At 42.0% G+C, this 25,084-nt stretch overlaps 2 protein-coding genes across 4 annotated transcripts in view; one reads left to right on the top strand and one right to left on the bottom strand.

Annotated features, from left to right (window-relative positions):
* Window positions 1–11,566, bottom strand: part of COPS2 (COP9 signalosome subunit 2) — a 29,557-nt gene extending 17,991 nt beyond the window's left edge. For 2 of the 3 annotated variants that reach the window (XM_004578089.3, XM_004578090.2), the window contains exons 1-3: window positions 11,423–11,566; window positions 962–1,075; window positions 268–345 (exon numbers count right to left, since the gene is read on the bottom strand). In XM_004578089.3, the coding sequence (XP_004578146.1) occupies window positions 268–345; window positions 962–1,075; window positions 11,423–11,476 (246 nt within the window). In that variant the 5' untranslated portion in view covers window positions 11,477–11,566. Of the gene's footprint in view, window positions 1–267; window positions 346–961; window positions 1,076–10,824; window positions 11,251–11,422 lie in introns of those variants that run through there. The other variant, XM_058665879.1, reaches the window with a different exon arrangement.
* GALK2 (galactokinase 2) overlaps window positions 11,293–25,084 on the top strand; it is a 125,409-nt gene continuing 111,617 nt past the window's right edge. The window contains exons 1-2 of the mRNA XM_012929346.2: window positions 11,293–11,425; window positions 11,590–11,888. Of these exons, the coding sequence (XP_012784800.1) occupies window positions 11,869–11,888 (20 nt within the window). The 5' untranslated portion in view covers window positions 11,293–11,425; window positions 11,590–11,868. The remainder of the gene's footprint in view (window positions 11,426–11,589; window positions 11,889–25,084) is intronic.

The following is a 25,084-nucleotide window of genomic DNA, read 5'->3' as shown; positions in this document are numbered from 1 at the left end:
GAAACTCCAAAACAAAAACTAACCATTAGTAGAAAACGTACTCAATAAGTATGGCAGAAAAATAGTGTTCATGTATACCTAAAACTTAAGTTTGCTCAAATAGAAAACTTTCACATTCGATGCAGAATACTTTACTGAGTGTACTACTGTAGTTAAATGAGACTGAATACCAAAATAACAGCAGAGCAGATGAAACTGTATTTTGCTGTAGTAGTTTTACTGACAGAATTTATAAATTAGTCTGATTTCCCTCAAAACAATCCTTACCAACTTGAAGTTAATTTTAATCATCTGTTTCAGTGCTTTAAATCCCCATTCTCCTTTTTCTCCTTCAAGTTCCAAAACCTAAAAAAAGGAAGACATTTTTATTCTTACTTAATATTGAACATATTATTCTTAAATTGCACTCAATGTCTAGTTTTGAATTAATTTTACATCATACTCACGAAAACATTTCTCCTACAATTCCACCCCTTTTCTCCCTTAAAGCTTTTTAAAAAGGACAAGTTTTACAATGCTTACCTACAGAGCTTATTTTGATAATCAGAAAATCAGAGAAATTTCTTGATTATGGTCAGAGAAATATCTTCCTTCCCAAGTAAATTTTGCTAAGAATAACCCTACAGTGTATTGTAAGTCCAAAAATCAACTTACACTAGAGAAACCACACCCACATGATGGGTACCCAAAGGAACAAGACTGCTTGGATAATCCCTACTAATCACGTTGTTGGTTTTCCCCGCTAGAATCACACAGCTTTTCAGGACAATGGTCCTGTTGCACACTGAATTTGAATGGCTATTTATTTGTGCTGCAAAGTACAAACTTACCTTACGGAATTATCATTAGGTATTCAAAAACACATCTATGAAACAAAATCATTCAGGGACTTAATTTGATCTAAAATATGATTCCAAAAAAATAAAACTTAACAAAGAAATAGTTGGGAAAAAATAGAAACCTTTTGGAAACTGCTTAATGCTGCTTTTGGGTCATCCTCCTTTAATGCTTTGGAATTATAGTACTGATTTTCCAAATCCACATTTGGCTCAGAGTTGCTGTCTTCAGAGTATTCCTGTATGTTGGAAAGAAAGAGTCAACAGATGGAAAAAAGGAAACCAGTACATTATAAATTAAAAAGAGCAAAACCACTCATTTATATAAACGAAAGCCACTTTGAATGACAGGCAAAATGTCATTGATGCTTAGCCATTATTTAAAAACTGGAGTAAATGATATATAACATAATTTTCTTTCAGATCAAAATGACAAGATACCTATTTCAGATTAAAACTATAACCCAAACAAAAGTAGAAGGGCCAGTGTTGTACAGTGGTAGATAAGGTTGCTGCCTCAGACACGAGCATCTCACAGGGGTCTGCTGCTGGCTGCTCTGTTTCTAATCCACTTCTCTGCTACTGGCCTGGGAAAAGCAGCAAACCAAGTCTTCGGTCCCTGCCTTCCATGTGGGAGACCTGATAAACCTCTGATTTCAGCCTAAGTGTTAGTCATCGCGTCCATCTGGGGAGTGAACCAGTGGATAGAAGACCTGTTACTAGCTCTGACTTTCAAAATCAATCTGAACGATAACAACAATAGCAACAACAAAGCAAAACAACACAACATAACAAAACCAGGATGCAAAGTTATTATTGGCTAATGTCCCTCAATTCTGTGGTAGTTAAATCTCTTGTTATGGAATCGGAGAAAAATCTAACACAAGTGTGATCTAACTACTACTTTTTCTTTCTAAGCCTAAATTTTATTTACATTTACACTAACTAGCTAGAGTGGTAATTCACATATGGCAGAGCAGTCTAATGGTAAATATAATTATATGCTACTAAGAATACTGTTCTATGTGCATCCTACAACAGCTGTATAACAAATCAAATAAAATGAAGTGGATTAGCATAATTTTATGATGTTCCCTAACATAAGCTTAGTTGTTGCTGAAAAACAACAAGGCAGCAGGGATAAGTGAAACAAAACAACCATTTTGTGAGTAGTACACACGAATTCTAAGCAGCTCCACGATATTCAACCTTATGAAACCCACATGTATTGACATGATGAGAACTAACATTTTAGGAAGTCTTAAGATGTAGATTACTTTAATCTCAGCTAAATGGACAAGTTTGGGGCTGGTGTTTTGGCACACTGGATTAAGCTGCCACCTGTGATGCTGGCATCCCATATGGGCAAGACTCAGCTGTCCCGTTTTAGATCCGGCTCTCTGCTCTGGTGCCTGGGAAAGCAGTGGAAGACGGCCCACGTGTCTGGGCCGTTACACCCTGTGGGAGACCCAGAAGAAGCTCCTGTTTTTGGCCTGGCACAGTCCAGGCCATTTGGGGAATGAAGCAGCAGATGGAAGACCTCAGTCTCTCCCTTTATCTCTCTAACTCTCAGATCAAGCAAAGGGGCAAGTTTATGTTAAATTAAGAACAATATCTGGAAGTAAACCAGAAATTGAACAGAATACAAAGTTAACTGTAAATTCAAAAACAGCTAATAATTTTCCTTATAAGAGATCTATCGAAAACCCTGCAAAGTCTCATAAAGGCAGAGAGGAGTGAGGAATGGTGCACTGAGTGTAATAAATGTTTAGAAGACTAAAAAATGTATTGACACAGATGGGTTTTTCAATAATCAAAACAGTAGCTTGGTAATGTGCGCCCTCTGGAGGATAGCTTTTTCCTTGCAGCAGGACATGAATAACATCAAGATGCAGAATTCTGCTAAGACGTGAAAATCCCTAACAACACTCCTGTTTAGGGACAAGATCAGGTAGTAAGTAAACTTCACAATGGCACAATCATTTCTTAACTCATAATCCAGTTGACTACAATGAAACGGACGAAATTTAAAGTCAAAATTGGCTGAATAAAATGTGATAGAGACAAGCACAATCAAGGAAGAACTAAAGGTAGTCAGATTATTGAACAGAAAAAAATATCACTTGATTCTGCCTTCGAAGTAAATCTCAAATCCCCCTGCTCTAATTTTGTGCCAACCTACTTTCACCTCTCTACAAACATGCTTCCCATTCTCCTTTTTAATCTTCAAGTTTCAATCTTCTCTAGCCAGAGAACCATCTTCACGAAATACAAATGATCTCTTTTTTCCTCCAAAGCGGCTTCCCATTGCTCCTACCCCAGGTTCTCCTTTACCGACTTGGACGCTTGCCCTTGTCCACTTCGCTGCAACCACCCAGACCCGACCTCACAAGTGACCAATCTCCCTTTCCATGCTATTTTTCCTTCTGTTCCACCCTCTATTAGCTGGTTAACTAGCATATTTCTGGTCTCTGCTTAAATGTCATCTCCTCAGGTAAGACTTGGGGTAAGGCATCAGTTATAAGAGGGAAATTGTCATGCTTTTGGATTTGAAGATACCAAGTTTAATTTCATGAACATTACGGAACCAATTATAACATTTTTTGAAAAAGGATCCTTTAAACTTCTTATCATGTCTCACATGGGCCTTTATCTATTACACATGACTGACCGACTACTGCCACTTCTGGGACTTCACACAAGTTATGTACCACAACAAAAAATTCTTCAGTTCACATACAATTCTTTAAAAATGATGACATTTTGAAAAGTCTTCAGATAAAAAATTCTGATGTTTTGATGTTATTTCATAATTAATAACCATGATCTTTCTCCCACCCACCCCAGGTCCAAGATGTAGGGCACGCTCCGAGATCCTTGCTCAAGTGTTTCTGACAGTTCACCAGTTATAAATCACTGCCAATCTCGCCTCTCCAGGCACGATGAGGCTGTTGAAGAATCCACTGATATAGTCCATCATAGAGTCTCCCTTTGTCCAGTATTTCGCTGCCAGCATATAGCTGAGGTGGTTGATTGACCTGTTCTATCTTCCATCTTTTCTTGGTTAAGGTTCTGAGTCCGCCATTTCGATTGAGGGGATCCCCAAAGAAACTTTGAGGTGTTCCCAGACCAGATTCCTATATGTACTAGCAAGCACAGGGCCCGCCACAGTCCATCACCCCGATCAGCTGGTGGTTCCAACTGCTGGGCTGGTTCTATTCTCAGCCCCGACCTCCACCGGAACCAATGAGTGTTGCAGTCCATCCTGGCTCTGTCCACCACATACTCGGCCCTCGCATAAACCAGTGGGAGCTGCGGCACAGAGTGATCCACAATAAACCCCACCAGGCCCGCCCTTACCCTGGTTTGCCAGCATGTGTAGCAGACTAGGCCAATCTGCCCCATATCCCATCTGGCTCTCATAAAAGTCGAAGGGCTTAGTTCCATCTAACCAGCTCAGCTATCCAGCCCTCATGGATGTTGCTGAGTACCTCTCTGTCTAGCCACCCCAGCCCCTGTCCTGGTGTTCGTGCCTTCCCATGGGAGTGGTAACCCAAGAGGGAGGAGCCCACTATTTCCCTCCCAGGTCTCTCCCACTCCCGGATTATGCACTCTCCAGGTGGCTCTGCGGTTAGACTTGACAGTATTAGCCCCTAGTGCCATCTTCTGCTATGGGTAAGCCCCAACAGCTCTCACCCACTCTAATTTTCTAATTTTGTTTGCACCAGTAGGAATAGTCAGCAGCAGAGTCTTGAACCAGTGTCTATATGAGATAATGGCACTACACGTGGCAGTCTAACCTGTTATGTCACAAAGGAGCTCCACATTTTTCGTGTCACTTAATAACAGGGACAAGTTCTGAGAAATGTTAGGAGATTTTGTCATTGTGTGGCAACCAAACAGTATACTTACATAAAGGAAGATAGCTTGATTACTAAATGATATCATCTTTTAAAGAAATTATTAAATTAAAACATGGAGGGAGGGGAGACACACAGAGAGGTCTTCCACCTGCTGGTAGACTCCACAGATGGCTGCCAGGAGCTTCTTCCAGGTCTCCCATGTAAGTTTAGGGGTCCACTTCCATGGGCCATCTTTCACTGCTTTTCCCGGGGAATTACCAGGGAGCTGGATTGGAAGTGGAGCAGGCAGGAGTCAAACTGGCACCCATATGGGGTGCTAGTATTGCAGGTGGCAGCTTTCTGTGTTTCACAACATGGATTCCACAGTATCACGTTTTGAGGCCACTCTCCCATAGTGAAACTGTGACCCTAATGGTTAAGGTTTGGAAGCTAAGTCAAAGTGGTTGGTTGGTTGTTGACCAAAACTCTATCATGCTACACATGACTGTATGTGCTAACAATTAAGTGTTGGTTACACAAATGTAAATTAACAATCCTTCCCCTCAAAGTACTCATCATCTATATGAAACTACCAGAGCAAAATAAAAGAGACATATTAGGTACAGAAGAACCTCAATGTGCTCCAGGCCTGGCATGGTAGCATAGTGCCTAAAGTCCTTGCCTTGAATGCGCAGGGATCCCATATGGGTGCTGGTTCTTATCCCAGTGGTCCCACTTCCCATCCGGCTCCCTGCTTGTGGACTGGGAAAGCAGTCAAGGATGGCCCAAAGCCTTGGGACCCTGCACCTGTATGGGAGACCTGGAAGAAGCTCCTGGCTTCAGATTGGCTCAGCTCTGGCTGTTGTGGACTCTTGGGGAGTGAATCATCAGATGGAAGATCTTCCTCTCTGTCTCTCCTCTTCTCTGTATATCGGACTTTCCAATAAAAAAAAAATGTTAAAAACATACTTGAAGCAACTATAAATGCATGAAGAGGAGGTAACTGTGATGAGAATGGGCAGCTGAAATAAATAAACATTAATAGCTCGGGCCCCAGCACAGAATGGGCATAAAGGGTTAACAAAAGATCAACTGAACAGAGCAACACTACAACACAAACCTTGTAAGGATCTTAGACCTAACAGAGATACATTAACTGTCTTCAGGCACTACTTTTTTAGGAATACTACTCCAGAAGTAACGAAGCAGGCCAAGGAATATTCTTTTAAGATTCTGGCCAAGAGTTAGAGCTCTGATCCCTAGGAGAAAATGAAGAGAATGGGATAAATAGATGCTAAATGATGTAAAGTAAGTTTTATCACATGAGTGCATGATTAAGGAAAACAAACTTATTTATGATGGCAATGCAAGGCTTGTAAAACACAGTGGCATCAGTCCTAGAGGGAAAGGGTAGGCATTTGGTGCCTCGGTTAAGATGCCATCTGGGAGGCTGCCAGTTTATACCAGAGCACTGGGATTCAAATCCCAGCTTTGTGTCTTATTGTAGCTTCCTGATAACAGACACCTGACATGGTTCAAACACTTGGCTCACTGCCACCTACTGGGAGTCCTGAATTTCTGGGGTCCTTGCTGCAGCCTAGCCCAATCCTGGCTGTTACCGGCATTGAGGAAGTAAACCAGCAGATGAAAGGTGTCTGTCTCCCTTTCTACCTTTCAGATAACTAAAAGAAATAAAAGTGTAAAAACAGAATCAAATCAGGGAATATTAAAATAATTAAATATTATTAAGCTATTCTGACTTATCCAAACAACTGAAATTTGAAAACATCATTGGGGTGTACAAAGCAAGTAAGCTTCTGCCTGTGGCACCGGCATCCCAGTGAATGCTGGTTCAAGTCCTAGCCATTCCACTTCTGATCCACCACCCTACCAGTGTTCCTGGGAAAGCAGTGAGGGATGGCTCAAGTGCTTGGGTGCTCAGACTCTTGTGGGAGACACGGAAGACCCTAGCTTTGGACTGGCTCAGCTTCTTCTCTTGTGGTCATTTTGGGAATGAACCAGTGGATGGAAGATCTCTGTCCTGTGTAGCTCTCCCTTTCAAATAAAGATAAATCTTTTTTTTTTTTTTGGAAAGTGAGATAGAGAGGATGAGAGACAGAGAGGAATATCTTTCATCCGAGGAATCACTCCTCAAGTGACTGCAACGGCTGGAGCTGAGCCAATCTGAAGCCAGGAGCCAGGAGCCTCTTCTTCTGGGTCTCCCTTGTGAGTGCAGGGTCCCAAGGTTTTGGGCCATCCTCAACTGCTTTCCCAGGCCACAAAGAGGGAGTCAGATGGGAAGTGAGACCACTGGGATTAGAACCAGCACCCATATGGGATCTCTGAGCATTCAAGGCGAGGACTTTAGCCACTATGCTACCATTCCAGGCCCAGTCCTGGGTTTTTGAACTGTAAGTTCAAAGGCCAAATCAATGCTTTTGTTCATCATCTGTAGCCTCCACCTCATCCCAATCCACCAGCAACAAAATGAAGGATCACTATGAAGTTGCTATGAAAAAAAAGTCAACAAAAACTAAAATCACCAATAATCTATTTCCATTATTTCTACATTTTTCTCCCACCTAGCAAAACTAGGTAATATATTACATTATTTTCAATAGTTTTTAACATTTACAGTGGGTAGGTGCATAGTGCTGACAATTGACTCTTCAATACGATACTTCTGATTTTATAAAAATGATGCCAGGAAATGCTGTAAGACAGTCTACAGCTAAGATTCATTTTCCTTGCATTTCCCCTCCAACAAAACAAAAACAAAACAAAAAGAAATAGATAGAGAAGTAAAATTTTAGGGTATTAAAAATGCTACAGAAGTAGGTGCTTAGCCTAGTGGAGTTGTGGGTTTGGTGCCAAGCCTGGGTTCCTAATTCCAACTGGTGCACACTGTGGAGGCAGCAGTGATGGCTCCGGCGCCAGGGCTCTTGCCACCCACAGGAGAGAGGCTGGCTACTGCCCACCTCAGTCCTAACTGGTGTAGACATCTGGGGAATGAACTTGTGGACGGGAGCTCCGTCTTCCAGATACATTAAAGAAACAAACCAACCAATCCTGCTAGGTATCAAGGCATAAATAACAGCATATATTCAATCACTATTCTTGTCTATAACCAAGAGAATATAATGAGGGTCACAACTTGTTAATACAATCAAGAAAGAATTCTTCTATTTTTTAAGGAGGCAATGTTTTGACTTTAACATATTTAAATAAAATTGTATTAAGCGGGCCCGGCGGCGTGGCCTAGTGGCTAACGTCCTTGCCTTGATCGCCCCGGGATCCCATATGGGCGCCGGTTCTAATCCCGGCAGCTCCACTTCCCATCCAGCTCCCTGCTTGTGGCCTGGGAAAGCAGTCGAGGACGGCTCAATGCTTTGGGACCCCGCACCCGTGTGGGAGACCTGGAGGAAGTTCCTGGTTCCTGGCTTCGGATCGGCTGTTGCGGCTCACTTGGGGAGTGAATCATCGGACGGAAGATCTTCCTCTCTGTCTCTCCTCCTCTCTGTATATCTGACTTTGTAATAAAATCAATAAATCTTTAAAAAAAATTGTATTAAGTACAAGGATATGTTAAAAACTTCATGAGCAATGTAATTTACAAACTAGGGGTTGGTGCAATGTCACAACTGGCTAATCTTCAAACTGTAAGCACCAGCATCCTATATAAGTGCTGGCTTACCTCCTGGCTGCTCCATTTCCCATCTAGCTCCCAGCTTACGGACTGGCAAGGTAGGAGAGAATGGCCCAAAAGCTTTAGGACAACCCCTCAACCCCACTCCTGTGGGAGACCCCGAAGAAGTTCCTGACTCTTCACTCCAAATCAGTTTAGAACTTGCCGTTGCAGTTCTTTGGAGAGTGAACCAGCAGATGGAAGATCTTTCTCTGTCTCTCCTTCTCTCTGTAAATTGGTCTTTCTAATATAAGAAAAATGTAAATCCCCCTTTTAAGAAATTAGCTTATTTTGATGCAAAAAGTGTGAAATAACACGCATATGGAGGATTCCCCAAAATTTCACAGAAAATGTATATTCTGGAAAAAAACTGTATTTAGATTCCAATTTTTTTTGCACCAAAATAAACTCACCTTTTAATCCCATGGTCCCATAAATGTTGTGAAGCACCCTGTGCAACACCCTGGTGTGACAGAACTTTTTGAAGAATAATTTTTGGCATGAAGTCATTTTGTTTTAAATTCTTTCTAAAAAATATTACAAGTAGTAGGGTAAGTTGATGCTATCACGGCTGACCTAATTACATGGCAAATAATTTCTCAACACTGTATGGGCTTCATTAACTACAGTTATAACTATTCAGTATAGACCAGCAAAACAATTTTTAAGTCCAGAAAAGCAGCACTGGACTTAGAAGACATTGCCTCCCGCGTCTCCAGCTGCTCCCCGCAGCTACATGGACGACCATGCTTGCAACCTGCCCTACTGGCTGCTCCCCTGAACAGAAGCCCACGGCCTTCACAAGCAGGAAGCAAGTATACTGAGCTCCTTTCACCTGGGTTTCTTCTATTTAGATAGTTTGTCCTCTGTACTTTCAGACCTTGGGTACAAATTACTGTTTAGTTTCTGAAACAAAAACAGTACATTCTCACTACCTATTTCCACTAGGCTGGGCAAGAAACAAGTGATTGAGGATTAAAGTCGTCTAAGGTGTTAAAATTTATCACTGGGCAGACTACAGAGAGCTGGTGTTGCATTCAGAACACTTAGCTCTGGTCACCATTCTAACTAAACGAGGTGATGGCCACTATTCCAACACGCTTTTATCTTTTTTAAAAGAATCCTGCCTTGGACAGTAAGTCATGCTTACTTTTTAAATCCTAAGCTAAAGAAAAAAGACCCACGCAAGAAAATCATTTTTTAAAAGACTTTAGGCAATATATAAGCATAAACTGGTAAACCACTTCTTGATTTCATAAAAATGAGAATACTTCAAAAAGTTAGAAGAGAAATAGAATCAACAGATTTTATGTTGGCGTAAAATATTTTGAAATCCATGTATGCATTTTCACAAACTTTCTGTATAATGATTTGAGGAAACTGAAGAGCAAGTCGAAAGGTCAATTACTAATTACATTTTTTTGGCCACTAGAAGTTTTAATTATTTGCAGGTGGGCTGTAAGGCCTTTTCATGACACCTGACTGGGAATTGAGAATGTGGTTTACCTAAGAGGGAGATCAGTGGGAGACACAGCTATTTAACAGGACGCTGAAAACCAAAACCAAAGACAAAATTAAACACTATTCAGGGGGGCAACAGTCTTGTTTTTAGGGGAGGTGGGGCAAGACTTTTTTTTTTAAGTCAAACCAACTAAATATTCACCTTTATGATACTGTCATGTAGTTTAGGTTGTAAAAGGCTGTGGAGCCTTAGCCAAGATAAAATACTAAAAATCTTGCAAAAAAACAAAAAGAATGCAGAAATTTAAAACCACAAGTAAGTGAAGAGACGTCTGAAATATAAATAAACGTGTGACCATACAAATACACAGATACTACGGACAATACACTCTTAACGAACTACAACTGGCTTGGTGTGCACACGCTGAAATGTAACGTATAAACCAGCGTAACTCCACACTTCAGACCGCTGGAAGTTCCTACTACGACTTGCCAGTAATACTAGGCCTTTCCCTATTCCTTTTACAAATGTGCCTTCTTTCAAAACGCAAACATGGATTTAATGACTGACGGATTTTCCCAAACATACATTACACACACATTAAAAAGAACACAAGTTTAGAATCGCCTGCATTTTAAAAGTTAAGAGAGCCAGACTTGACAAAGAATCTACCTAACAACTTTACAATAATGTGGCATCACAACACTATGTAAGAATCAAACAGTACATCTCGGAAACAAACAAACAAAAAAATAAAGCCAAGTTGTCGTTAAGCCCGGTCAAGACAATTTTTCTTCGTTCCCACATAATACTTTTGAACAGTAACCTGAAAAGCTCAAAAACCCATTCTTAGATTCTGCAAAAGCTCCAGCCCACGAGATAAATCTACTTATTTTCTCTGCTGCTGCTACTTTAAACTTTGAATACTGAGAAATCTCTAAGCATGGGGGAAAAATTCATTGGTTCCATTCCCTTTGGCTTCACCAAAACAAGCAGCACCTTCTCTTCCACACACAGCTCAGCTCCTGTTTCCAGTCATCCCTCTCCTGAACCGTCCACCTAAGGACCAAAACTGACCCTGGACCGGACCGCTGGGGCTCTCCGGTCCACGGGTCCAGCCGCCACCCCGCAGTTTCCAGACTTCTGTCCCGGCCTTCAGCCACCCGCTCCGTCCCGGGGGGGAGGTGGAGGAACAGGGGCCAGGGACGCCGGGCCCCAAAGGGCTGAGCCGGGGAGGGCCTAGACCGCGGCTCGCTCCCCGAGGCGGCTCGCGTGCTGCGGCCGCGGGAGGAGGCGCCGAGGCCCGGACGCCCGCCGCCGGAGCGGTCGGGGGAACCCGGGAGGCGCCGGGGCTTGGAACGCAAGGCCCGGGACCCCCCCGGCGCAGCCTCCTCGACCCTCGCTTCCCCCTGCTGCCGGCCAAGCAGGGCCCGGGCCCGGTGCGGGAAGGGGGAGGAGGTAAACCCGTCCTGTCACCACACAGGGAGACGCTGGAAGGGGCACACGCTCCACCAGGAGAAGCCGCGGTCACCACAGCCCCGGCCCGAGAAGCCAGACAACTATCTCCCGTCCCAGCATTCCATCCCCTGCGCCTCACCAGGTCGTAGTCCTCCTCATCATCGCACATGAAATCATCCTCCATGTCAGACATCTTGGCCGGGAGGGGGGAGGGGGAGGAGAAATTGGAGACAACCTCCTCCCACAATGCTCTGCGGCTCGGCGCGTCACTCCCAGCTTCTCCTCACCTTCTCGTGGCTTTAAGAGGAGTGGAGTTCCTCCCCGCGCCGGAACCAATGTGCTCGATCCCCGGAAGATTCGATACGGACGGCAAAAGCGGGTATCCCGTCCCGCGCTTCCTGTGAGACGGTTGGTGCCTTAGCAACGAAACGTAGCAACCGCGGAATAGGAACTTTGCGCGCCGGTCGAGCGGTGCTCAGCCTCCTGCCTGAGGCGACAGTTTTCGCTGACCCGGGAGTCTGGAACCCTTTGCTTCTGGTGAAAGAAGGTGACGGCCTGGGACCAGTTCGTGGAGGGAAGGCTGACATGACCGTGCTTCACGACAGGTTGTATTCTTTTTGCCACCGTTATCTAGAATGGCGTTTAGCCCACAGGTTGCGGTGGGTGTTCTGTGATGTTTGGATACCTTTCCAAAAACCCGCTTTACACGTCATGTTTGTAATGTTTGACCTCCGGAAAACAATCCGTTACACAGACAAAAATGTTGAATTTTGTTTACACCAGTTAGGTAGAGGTATGGAGAAGTATATTCTTGACAGTTACTGTTGTGGTGGCTGTGTAATAATCCCTCCTTTGAATGTACCAGCAAATCCCTCCTTCGAAGGTTGGAATGTTGTAGTTTATCTGTTATTGTCTTTGGCGTTTTAATATATGTATTTTTTCCTTAGGATGAGTTTCCAAGAAAAGGAATTGCAGGCAGGATTTTTTTACTAGTCAGTTGAGTCAGTGTCAGCTTCATGGCTCTTATAAGCAGTAACGCACAGCTGGATCCAAGCCTCCCCCGGGGGTAGCAGGGACCCAAGTGCTCGAGCTATCGCCCGCTGCTCTCGGGGTGTGCACTAGCAAGAAGCTGGATTGGAATTGGAGTGGGGATTTGCACTCAGACACACTAGACACGCTGATAAAGAATGGGCACGTCCCAAGTGGTGATTCTACATCGCCCCAGACACCTGCCCTTGTATTTGTTAATTTAAAAACAAAGCTAAATGTCCCTGTAATTGGGATATGTGACTATATGTGGGGCCCTCCAAAGGTCACGGAGAATGTGTATCGTGAAAAGATTATTCATGGATTTACCAGACTTTCACACCACAATAAACTTGTTTTGAATTTCATTTTCTGTGAATGTTTGGAAGTGCCCTTGTACAATCCCTGCTTCCCTGGGACAGGCCTGGTTTGCTACCATTGACTTAGCATCCGTCACTGTCCAAAGTTTAGACAGTAAACCACATGGTTCCTCTACCTGCAAGCTACAGTGCTTCAGAAGAGGGTGTAGAATCCCAAGGTAGTACGAAAGAGGTTTATTTATTCAGAGTAATCAGAGCTATATAGTTTTGCTTTTTACTCAAGAAAGCCATTTTGAAATGATCAAACATGCATACTGAACCCATGTATCAAACCAAGGTGATCCACATAGAAATTATACAAAATGTGCTGCTTTTTGAATGCAGTGCCTTACTCTGTAAGGAGGAAAAGGATTATGCAAGCAAATGGGTGACAAGGCACGCTAGGAAAATGGATGCTGAGTTTTCAGCGTAATTTCCTTGGCTGTGGCCAAATTCATTAAGTCTAATTTGGAAGTTTTTTCAAAGCAATTGAAAAGGTCTTCATGATGTTTAGAAAACTATTTCCGTCCATCAGTGTTAGTGAATGCTTGTGAAGGAACATTTGAATGAAGTAGCCATCTTGAGCAGAGAAACCTTTCCTATCCTCAGAAGTCCATTAAATGTTATTTGTAAAGTCTGAATACTTTGAGCAGTTATAATATTCCCTTTTCTACTTTTCTGGATGTTAGTTTTATTCAGTAGCAAATGATTGGACAATTTTTATTTTTAATATGTGTTAACATTGAAAGTGGGTCCCTTTAAAAAAAAGATTTATTCATTTGAAAGGCAGAGTTGCACACACAGAGAAAAATCTCGCACCTGCTGATCTCCCCAGATGGCCACAGTGGCTGGGGCCGGGCCAGGATGAAGCCAGGACCCTGCAGCTTGGATTAGACCACCTTCTGCTGCATTCCCAGGCTCGGCTCATTAGTTGGGAGCTAGTCAGAAGTGGAGCAGTTGGGACTAGAACCACGGCTGATGCGGGATTCTGGTGTCAAAGCAAGTTGTGTCTTAACCCATTGTGCCCTAACACGGGCCCTCAACTCTGTCATTATTGGTGTGTCATTTAGCAGCTTTACTGAGACACATTAAGCTGCAGATAATTTAAGTGCCTAAGTGTACATCTGTGAAACTGTAAAATATTGAGATACATTTGTCCCTGCAATTTTTTTTTCACAGATACCTTGACAGTCCATATCCATCTCCACTTCACTTCACTTAGGCAACCACTGATCTGCTTTTTGTCACTGTATGTTGCTTTACTTTTTCTGGAATTTTATTTTCATGGAATCAGACGGTTCCTTTACTTGTACAATTATTTTGAGATTCATCTCTGTTGCATAGATTAATTGGCTGTTTTTTAATTGCTGAGTGTTCCATTGTACAGACACACCACAGTTTTCCCATTTTGCTTTTGTTGATATTTGAGTTTCTTCAGTTTGAGACTAATATAAATAAAACTGTTAAGAACATTGATGTACATGCTTCTGTGTGGTCAGAAGTTTCATTTATGTGCCAGATAGACCATAAGCTGGCTGCCTCATTATCCGTACCCTTGGATAAAGTTTTGCTTTGTGAATGTGTATAGGATCTGAACTTGCTTCTGTTTAGTAAGATACAGCATCGCAGGTGGTATGCCTGATTGCATCACAATTTGTCTAATCTGTGCTGTGAGGAAAGGTGGTCACCTGTGTTGGCAAGTGCTCATATTGGGAGGCATCATGTGGCAGGGAGCTGGGGTGGCGTTAGACCAACAACAGGCATGAAGCTGTTGCCTCCGTCTGCTCATGCACAAGGAACTGATTGCTGGAAGTAAACCCTTCTCTAGTTGACCCTCAGAGAAGGCGCCGGGAATCCTTAAGGTCGGGGACCCAAATAAGCCACACCCTGACTCCTGAGGTGCAGAAACTGTGAGATGGTAAATGTGTATTGCTTTAACAACTGTTTTTGGTAGTGTTGTCATACAGCAGTAGATACACATACAAGTAAATACCCAGGTAGTGAGATGGTTGGCTTATTTGATAGGTGTATGTTTCACTTTTTCAGAAACCTGGAATTGTTTCCCTCCATGGTCCTGCCATTTTGCATGTCTTCCAGCAGTTTAAAGGCATTCTGGTGACCTCATATTCTTGTCAATATTTAGTGTGGCCAGTCTTTTTACTGTTAGCTACTTTAGCAGAGCTATAGTAGCGTCTCACTGTGTTTTATTATATATTTCCTTAATGACTAATGTTGAAGGTTTTTTTTTTTACTTCGTTGTCATCCATGTCTTTTCTTAGGTAAAGCATTTCTTCATTTATTTTATCGATTTTTACTAGGCAAACTATTTGTCTTCCTATTGAATTATGGGTTCTCTAAGTAAGGAATCTTTATATACCCAAAGACACTAAAATTCTTCTTTTATGTTTTCCGCATGTAAGTTTTGTGTAATTTTGACTCTAGGTGTATGAGCAATTTTACAGTCACTTTTGCGTGTAGTGTGAGGTAAATGTGGAGGTTATTATGTTGTAAATGGTTATCAGATTGTTTTAGTGTCATTTGTTGAAAAGATGATTCTTTCCTTGGGCACCTTTAGTATCACTTGTTGAAAAGACGATTCTTTCTCTAGTTACCTTTGTAAAAAAAAAATAATAAATTGACCATTTAATTGACAATGTAATTTGAGCCCTTAAAATTTTATTTCCTTTTGACTTATTTTAATGGAGATGGGATGAGGAGTGGACAAAGAGAAATATGAAGGCTTTCACTCCACAAATGCTCGCAGCAGCCAGGTGAAGGCCAGGCTGAAGTTAAGAGTCTGGCACCTCGCTGGCTCTGCCATGTGAGTGGAAGAGAACCAGCTACTGGATCCGTCACCCACTGCCTGCGTTAGTAGGAAGCTTGAACCGGGACCCAGGTTGAGACAAACCCATTCTGATTTGGAATGTGGACATCCCAAGAAGTGCCCTACCTCCTATACCAAGTACATACCCCTGATCTGACCCTTTAAAAATATATTTTATTTATTTATTTATTTAAAAATATTTTATTTATTATTTTTATTATTATCATTTTATGATACAGTTCCATAGGCCTCTGGGATTTCCCTTATCCCCTCCCCAATTTTCCCCCACTGAGTTCCCCTATATCATTACTAAAGTATAGTTCTTCATACATAGTCTTATGTACATTATTGTGGGCTGGACAATGGCAGAGAGTCCAGCATCCTGTTGTTAAGATGTAGTAAACAGTTTCATTGGGAGTCCATCTTTAATCTGGAAGTAGAGAGGCAAACTGTATTGTATCCTCACATCTGGATATGTTAGTCTCAATTTCACAGTTATTATACATCTCCTTAAATGAAAAGCCACAATACAAAATCAACAACAGGAAGAAAAATAGAAATTTACAATGCCATAAAGTTAAATAACATGCTATTAGATATGATAGTCTCCATTACTCAGCTACTATATATCCCCTTTTTAATGTTACTTTGTATTATGATTATTTTGCGCTTTCCTTGTTAGATGGGATTTCTTTTCCCAGAGAGGCAAGGTTATCTTTCTTCTGAATTCCCTAGGACTCAACATATGTCTTGCTTGTAGAAAATTCTCAGTAAGAACGCCATGTTTAAGTGAACTCTAGCATTCATGACTCTCCCTGCCCTCATATAGGCTCATGGTTTGACATCATTTTAGAAAAGTTAACCTTAAATTTTTTTTACTACATTTTTTTTTTAGAGAGCCTGAACATTGTGCTAAAAGAGCAGTAAAAGAGAATTTTTGTGTTAGTCAAGACCAGAACAGCTAACTTATGATATATTCAGAGGGGTCAATTGGAAAGAAGGAACTATTTACTATTTACTATTAATGAAGGAACTATTTACATTCCCACGGATGGGAACAGGCTTACAGGAAAAAAACAAGGAGGCTGAAACTCTGAGATCAGTAATCACCTCTTGAAGCCTTGAAAGGGAAAATGGAAATGAATTGTTCTACAAGAGCCCAGGGAAAGTGAGGACCATGGAAAAGAAAGCCTCTGCACAAGCTGTGGTTGTGGGAAGGCGCAGATACTACTGCAGCCACATCAGAGATGTGGCCGGAGGCTGGGCCAACAAACACCTGGTTCCTGTCCCCCCTCCTATGCACCAGCCCGTTGCGGCTCACTTGGGGAGTGAATCATGGGACAGAAGATCTTCCTCTCTGTCTCTCCTCCTCTGTGTATATCTGACTTTGCAATAAAAATAAATAAATCTTTTTTTTTTTTTTTAAAAAGAACACAACATTAGGCCTGTTGTGATAGCCTAATGGCTGAAGACCTTGTCTAGCATGCACCGGGATCTCATATGGTGCTGGCTCGTGTCCTAAATATTCCACTTCCCATCCAGCTCCTTGCTTGTGGCCTGGAAAAAACAGTCAAAGATGCCAAAAAACCTTGCAGCCCTGCACCTGTGTGGGAAACCCGGAGAAGGCTCCTGGCTCTTGGCTTCGAATCAGCTCAGTTCCAGCCTTGTGGTCACTTGGGAAGTGAACTAGTGGATGGAAGATCTTTTTCTCTCTCTCCTTCTCTCTATATATCTGCTTTTGCAATCAAATAAATAAATCTTTAGAAAAAAAGAACACAACATTGTATAGTATAATTCATTGGTAGCATAAATTATTTACTTCACTCAGGAAAAGAATTTTCTGTTTTCCAAAGGCAGCTTGCTGGCTATCTTTTGTTTCAGAACACTCACCTTAAATCTAAGAAGAAAATATTTTCTCTTTCAATTCCTTTCTTTAAATTGCCATTATAAAACCTTAATTTTTTTTCTTTACGTTGCAATTTTATAGCCAGAGTCTATAAAATTTCACAACCAGAGTCTGTAAAAACAGTTCTTGCCTTCAGGAAGATTATAGACCAGGTCTGTACCGTCTAATGAAGCAACCACTTATTTCTAGTTGGAGTTGAAATTTATTTTTAGTGTAAAATGTGTACTGGATTATAGAGGCTTACTACAAAAAAACTTAACATCTGGGTTTAAAAATGTTTATTTGAACTTATATTTTGTGTCCAACAAATTTATTTAAAATATTTATTTTAATTTGAAAGGCAGAGTTATAGAGTTCGTAGAGAAGGAGAGAGAGAGATCTGACTCACTCCCCAAATAGCCACTTGGGCTGCAATTTGGCCAGTCCGAAGCCGGGAACCTGGAGCTTCTTCCAAGTCTCTCACATGGGTTTAGGGGCTCAAGTAGTTGGGGTATCCTCTCCTGCTCTCCCTGGTACATTAGTAGGGAACTGTGCTGGAAGTGGAGCAGCTACTCCAGCTGTTGGGAACTGCCTAGGTTGTCTTATAGTTGGGCAAGAGTTACATTGCTGGGAGAAAAACAACTAAGGTGGGAAATTCTATACCTGGTTGATGTGAAATTTGTGTTGACTATACCATTGTGGCAGCATAGTTACCTGTTCGAGTTTTCTTTTTTCTTAAGATACATGGGAAGCCAGGACATGCCACCCCAGCCCTCAGGCAGGGGGGCTGCAGATTGCCCAGGGAAGAAGATCTAGGGACATGTTGGAATGAGAGTAGCGGAGGGCATATTTGACATGGAAAGAATTATTTCTGGTGGCTTCCACAGACCAGGCCACTGCACTCAGAGGTAAGTGAGGGATCTGAGACTGGGTGGCTAAGAGGGGGGAAACCAGAGGGCATGTCTGAAGTCAAGCCAAGGTAGCTGTCCACATGGGAGACCTGTGCTGAACTAAATAGCATCTCCCATTGCCCACTGGCACTTACAAAAATTGGGGCTGGTGAGCATGCCTGGCTAGACTGTGGCAGCACCCACTCCCAAGTGTCAGGGCCATGTCAGGCAAGGCTACAGCACTCACCATAATGGGGCTGGGAATGGGGATAAGGAAACTTTGGGGACTCTCTTGCTTGGTTGCTGATTCTACTGGTACGTATGAGAGCTGACACTGGGGGTAGTCCAGTCTGAGGTTGGTGCAGGCTGGGCTAGACTACAGCACCAGCTGGTAAGTTCCAAGACAGGGTGCAAGTCATGTTAGGCTGGACCACAGTACCCCCTGGCAGGTGCAAGATCTGGGAACATTCCTGGCAGGGGAATTGTGGACACTCCCCTGCTAGGCTGCACTTCCCACTGGTGAGCTCGAGAGCCAGAGATGGGGGTAGGCCAGGCTGGTAAAGGCAGTAGCACCCATTGGCATACATGTGGGCTGGTTCTTGGGGGCAGGCCAGGCTGAGATAAGCTGCAGTACCATGGGTGTTCCTAAGAGCCAGGTGGGATGTGGAACATACCAGGCTATGCCACAACACCTGCCGGCAAATGTAAGCACCAGGGCTGGAGGCAGGCCTGGTGGGGATTATTTGTGGTTGCCGTGCCAAGGCTGTGGCACATGCTGGTATGCCTAAAGACCAGGCCTGTGGTGGGTTGGTATGAACTAGGCTGCAGCACCTGTCAGTTCATGTGAGAACTGGGGCTAGGGGTGGAACTCACCAGGCAGCTGCACCACTGGTGTGTGTGTTGCGTGGGGCAGGTGATAGACTGAATTATAAGCAAACAAGCAGAAGATGCTCAGAAATTTTGTTTAGTTTCATTTTTTGCTCTATAAAAACTGTGTAAATATTTTCTACACAATTTCTGTTTCATTTGTACAGGATAAAAAGTTATCTTTAATGACATATACATTTCTCTAGTTCATGAGGTCTTTGCCTTTTTTCTTAAATTATATACTAAAGAGGACAAGTAACCTTTGAGCAATTCATGGAAAATATTTATTACGAAAAATTAATGCATGGATTTCAAAAGTTTTCCACACCAAAATGAACTTGAACTAATTTGTAATATTTCTGAACAGGATCTGGTTTGAGACATTATGAATGAAAAGATACCAGTTTTAAGAAGAGTCCTTATTGTTAACATGAATTCTGCTAAAACTGAAGCAAGGACAAATACCACATTTTTTATGAAGTTTGAGCAGGATGGTGAAATTGGGCTGGCATAGTAGGTTAAGCCGCTGTCTGCAATGCTGGCATCCCATAATGTCCCTGCTTTTCCACTTCGGAACCATCTCCTTGCTAATGTGCCTGGGAAACCAGCAGAGAATGGCTTACATGCTTGGGCTTCTGCACCCACATGGGAGACCCAGAATAAGCTTCTGGCTCCTGGCTTTGGCCTGGCCCAGCCCCTGCTATTACAGCGATTTGGAGAGTGAGTAAACCAGTGGGTAGAAGACCCCTTAGCCTCTGCCTCACCTTAACTCTGGTTATAGATCTGACTTTCAAGTAAGTACAGTAAATCTAAAAAGAAAAAAGCAGTTAAATCATTGATGGCTCATGAAAAGTTTATGGGAACCATCGCAATTTACAAGTAGGTAACTCTAACAAGGATGAGAGGCATTGAAGGTTAAGTCCGCAGCAGCAGCAAACCATCCACATGAACTTGGGAGGAGCAATTCACGTTGTTCGTACTCTGATAAAAGATTAAAAGTGGAAAGAATAGCTAATATGATTGGCCTCTCAGTACACCTTACAGAATTCTGACAGAGTAAAATGGAGCCAAGTTTCTGATCAGTGGGGGACCAAAACTTGTGTCCGCATCAGCCTTCACTCAAAATTTTAAATAAGTTGGATCAAAATTATGCAACATTCCTTTAAAGAATGTTGACTGCATATGAAACATGGTTTTACCATTCATTTTCTTCAGTTAGTAATATAAAAAAAGTCTGCGTCAACATGATTAAACACCCAGGACCCCCAGTTTTTAGGTGGACCCTGATTGAGTGTATGTTCAGAAAGTTTATGGTTTATATACTTATTATTTCTCTCAAATTTCTTGAAGACTCCTCATATACTTATTTTGTATGCAGAAGAAAAATTACCTTAACACATTATAAAGAAAACATTAAGGAGAAATCACATTATGTATCACAGTGGAAAAAGATCCAACTTATTCATAAAATCAGATTCTGACAACTGTGACTAACATTTTTTGATTATAAATAAAATAATATTTTTCATAGAAGTTGCACAAATAGTCTAAACAACAGAAATAACATTATTTCAGTTAGCGGATTCATCTTCATATAGTGTCACTTAGCTCTGAAGGTAGAGGTCAGAGTACAAAATAGGAACACTTCACGGAAGAACTCCTTTCCGAGCTGAGACCTAAATGTAGAGGTGTTAGCAAGTTCTGTAAGACTGGAACAACTCATATTCTTATTTTGTATTAAGTTTTTGTCTGGTCTTGATGTTTGTTTTATTTGGGTTTGTTTTGGTATAATATTTGACTATAAAGAGACAAATGTCCCTTGAGAAACCAATTTCAACTTTTTAAATTAGATTTCTGTCTTAGAATCTATTGTGATATACCATCGGTTAGTTTACAGTTTATTGCAAGTATGTGTTCATGCAAAAAAATAATTGAGAAGTCTGAGATTTTACAAAGATAATAATACCATAGCATTTATATTTTGGGGAATGATGGTTTGGTATAGTGGGTAAAATTGCTGCCAGCGATGTGTGCATCCCATGCGGGTGCTGGTTCAAGTCCTACCTCTTGCACTTCCAATCCAGCTGCCTGCTGATGGAGGCCATGCAGTAGGTGTGTATACCGCGAAGGTGTGAAGAGAACAGCTCCCTGACTGGCAGGGCCCGGGGAGCTACCAGCTGCTTAGCAGGGCTAAGTGGATTCATCTCTGACCATCTTGACGCAGTTTTCACTCCCCTTCGCATGGGCAGTCAACCACCCCACTATGTAATCTATTGAGGCATTGTCTGCCCCTGTGAGATGGCTTTTACAACCAATGTGAGCTTAAGAGTTAATGTTACCTCTGGACCCCCCCTCCCTCGCAATGACCATCAGGATCGCTTCGAAAACCCCTCACAGCAAACAAACAATCATACAAACTAAAAAAAAAAAAAAAAAAAAAAAAACCCTAAAATAAATAAACAACAGAAAGTAGAACTTGAAATCTGACAGGAAAGAGCTGGCATGGATTGGCTCATGCCTCGCTGGGTGGGTCACAAAGATTAGTTTTACTCCTCACCATGGTGTTGAGGATTTTCCTGCACCCCCCCCCCCCAAAAAAAAAAAAATGTTCTGCACCTAAAATGTTGACATATATCTTGTTAGAGTTACAAGCCAGTCTGGATTATCCTAAAATCTGCCATGATCAGCAAAATTTTACTTCAACACAACAACTGGCTAAATACTAAGATGAAATGGACACGAAACAGCTGAATGGTGCCTTATGGCCATTTTAAGGTATAGAGCAGCCGGTCCTGTATATGAACTAAATTGAAATGTCAATGAGCTAATCATAGGTTGTGGCTAGGACTTGTTTTCCTTTTTTTTTTTTTTTTTTTTCTTTTTGATACACTGGTTACTCAAAACCATGTCAACTCCATAACATTGCAAATTGCTGTTGATGTTATATTGGGACTCTTAATTGACTGTGATGATATTCTGCCAGCTCAAACTTCAGACCAGAAAAGGTCTCCCCAAGAAACTGTTCAACCAATCTGGACAATAAGTAGCTGGACTCTATGCTTGGTATATGTTTGCAATGAAAGAATCTTGATTGAATTTGAACTGTAATACTGCATCAAGGTGGAGGAATCCACCGGGGGGAGGGGAGGGGGAGGGAGGGGGGGATACCCAGAGCCTATGAAACTGTCACATAATGCAAAATAATTAACAATAAAAAAAAAAAGAAAAAAAAAAAAAAAAGAGTTAATGTTACTGAGGATGTCCTGGTGAGTGGGCCTTTAACTACACACAGGAGTATAATTAAGTCTGTGCTGTTTACCCATTGCCATAAAATCTGGCCCAGATATTTATCATGCTTTCTGGGGAATGGCTTGATAAGAGGAACCCTAAAAGTTATCCTGTTACTGTGACCCTAAAGGTCATTCTGCTATAACAAAGAATATAGTTACTGTGACCCTAAAGGCTATCCTGCTAAGGCAAAAAATATAGTTACTGTGGTCTTAAAGGTTAGCCTGTCCTTGCAATTCTTTAGAATATAGAAAATGTAGCTGTTTTAGTTGTTTTCATAAATTTTTAGCTAGAGGAAATACAGGGTGATTTCACTAACATCATAAAGATATATTTTTGGTTATTGTTTGATCACTTATGAAGTTGTAGAGCCTGCAGTTGTAGAGGAATGTAATGTTTATAACTTTTTGTCTTAGATCTTCATGTTTTTTCTCTCTTGATGTATTTCTCCCATTTAGTGATAAATAAGTTGTAGAACAAGAAATGTATTAGGAGTGTATTACTGCATAAGATGTGTTGTCTACTAAGAAACTCTTGGTTGCAACGTTGGAATGGATAATGCCTTGTCTAATACTGAAACAATTTGTGGAATTGTCTTTGGAAACACTCATCCATTGTAGAGTTGAAACTTAAATAGAGTAACTTAGCTCATTGCTAACTGCAATTCTTTCCGCCGTTATTTCCCTTGCTTTACTTGTTTGGTTAACAAACTGTGAGCTTACAGACCTATGGCCAACTAATGTCAATAATCCTGATCCCCATAGACCAAGGCCCCAGACCTTTTAACTCATACAAGATAGGGGTCTGGTTGATACAGGTGGCGCCTAGGTTATAGCCCAGACCTGAGGAGAGCAGATGAAGACTGGCAAGCCAAGCAAGGAATGTGGAATCCTTCCTCAATCATTTCTCAAGAAGTTGTAAATTGTGTCCCCCTGAAGCTATGTTAATATGCCCCTAAGAAAAAACTTTGTACTGCTTCTGTATAAATAAAGTGGACAGCTTTCTCGCTTTGTCCACTACGATCAAGGAATCTGGTGGTCCGTCTCCTTTCTTTCTCTCTTCACGCCTCATCCACGCACCCTTCCCGAGTTCCGGACTCAGCTGGAGCTGGACTCCGGCAGCCTGCTAATGACCTGGGAAAGCAGTGGAAGATGGTGCAGGTGGTCCAAGGGTTGGACCTCTGTGCCCGTGGAAGAGACCCTGTGAAGCTCATGCCTCTGGCTTGGTGGTCATTGATGACCATTTGGGGAGAGAACCTGCAAATGGAGGCTCTCTTTCTGTTTCTGTCTCTTCTGTCTCTGCAAAATAAGTAGATACAACTTTTGAAAAAAAAATTATGCTTTTAATATTTTCACTAACATGTATGTCTAGTAAGAACCAAAAAGAGTTCTCTTTCTAAAATTGAATGTATTTTCTATCCCTGAAGTATTGTTAAGATTTGAAGAGGTTATAAAGTGTGTGTGTGTGTGGCATGTGCTTTGCAGGATGCCTGGCATAAGGAGGACAGGATAAAGAGTAATGCTGGTTTTTTTTTGGTGTGTGTGTCCTTGGGATTCTATAGAAGTTCAATAGCATTTTAGTTTAGGAACAATGGTTTTATGATATATAAATTTTAATTTGGGACAAGAATTACTAGTTTCAATGATTTGGTCTTATCTAAGGCTTTGTCAAAGGGCACACATTGATAAGTAGTATGGGGCCCATCGCAGTGGCCTAACAGCTAAAGTCTTCGCCTTGTATGTTCCAGAATCACATATGGGTGCTGGCTCTAATCCTGGTGGCCCCACTTCCCATGCAGCTCCCTGCTTGTGGCCTGGGAAAGCAGTCGAGGACGGCCCAAAGCCTTGGGACCCTGCACCCACATGGGAGACCTGGAAGAGGCTCCTGGCTCCTGACTGCATTGGCTAAGCTCTAGCTGTTGCAGCTGCTTGGGAAGCGAATCAGTAGATGGAAGATCTTCCTGTCTCTCCTCCTCTCTGTGTATCTGACTTTCCAGTAAAAATAAATCTTTAGGGCCTGGCGCGATAGAGTGGTAGTTAAAGTCCTCACCTTGCACACTGGGATCCCATATGGGCTCCAGTTCTAATCCTGGCGGCCCCACTTCCCATCCAGCTCCCTGCTTGTGGCCTGGGAAAGCAGTGGAGGACAGCCCAAAGTCTTGGGACCCTGCACCCACATGGGAGACCTGGAAGAGCTCCTGACTCCTAGCTTTGGATTGGCTCAGCTCCAGCCGTTGCAGCCGCTTGGAGAGTAAACCATCGGACGGAAGATCTTGCTCTCTTTATCTCCTCCTCTCTGTATATCTGCCTTTCCAATAAAAATAAATTAAGTCTTAAAAAATAAATCTTTAAAAAAATAAAATGCAGTATGTCCCTGGGCAAGGAGTCTAGAGACCTCAGTCTTAATTCCAGATGCACTGTGATATTTTACTTTGAGTCAATTCTTTAAAAGAAAGATTATTTAATTAGTTGCTCCATGAGGTTCTTTCCAATCTACATCAACCCTGTTGATAATGTAGTAGAAATGTATCTAAGATAGGAACTGCTGAGGTACCACTTATTTCATTTAACAAAGTTAATGTTTGGTCACATTCAATAGGAAGTATTCTTTTATGAATCAGTGTTTCTGTAGTCATTGTGTTCATTTTTTATTCACCTTGTAT

The sequence above is a fragment of the Ochotona princeps genome, chromosome 6 (assembly GCF_030435755.1).
Source record: "Ochotona princeps isolate mOchPri1 chromosome 6, mOchPri1.hap1, whole genome shotgun sequence".
In the NCBI taxonomy this organism is placed as follows: domain Eukaryota; kingdom Metazoa; phylum Chordata; class Mammalia; order Lagomorpha; family Ochotonidae; genus Ochotona; species Ochotona princeps.
Note: the sequence above shows the minus strand (reverse complement) of the source record. Positions and strands in the feature narration are given on the sequence as shown.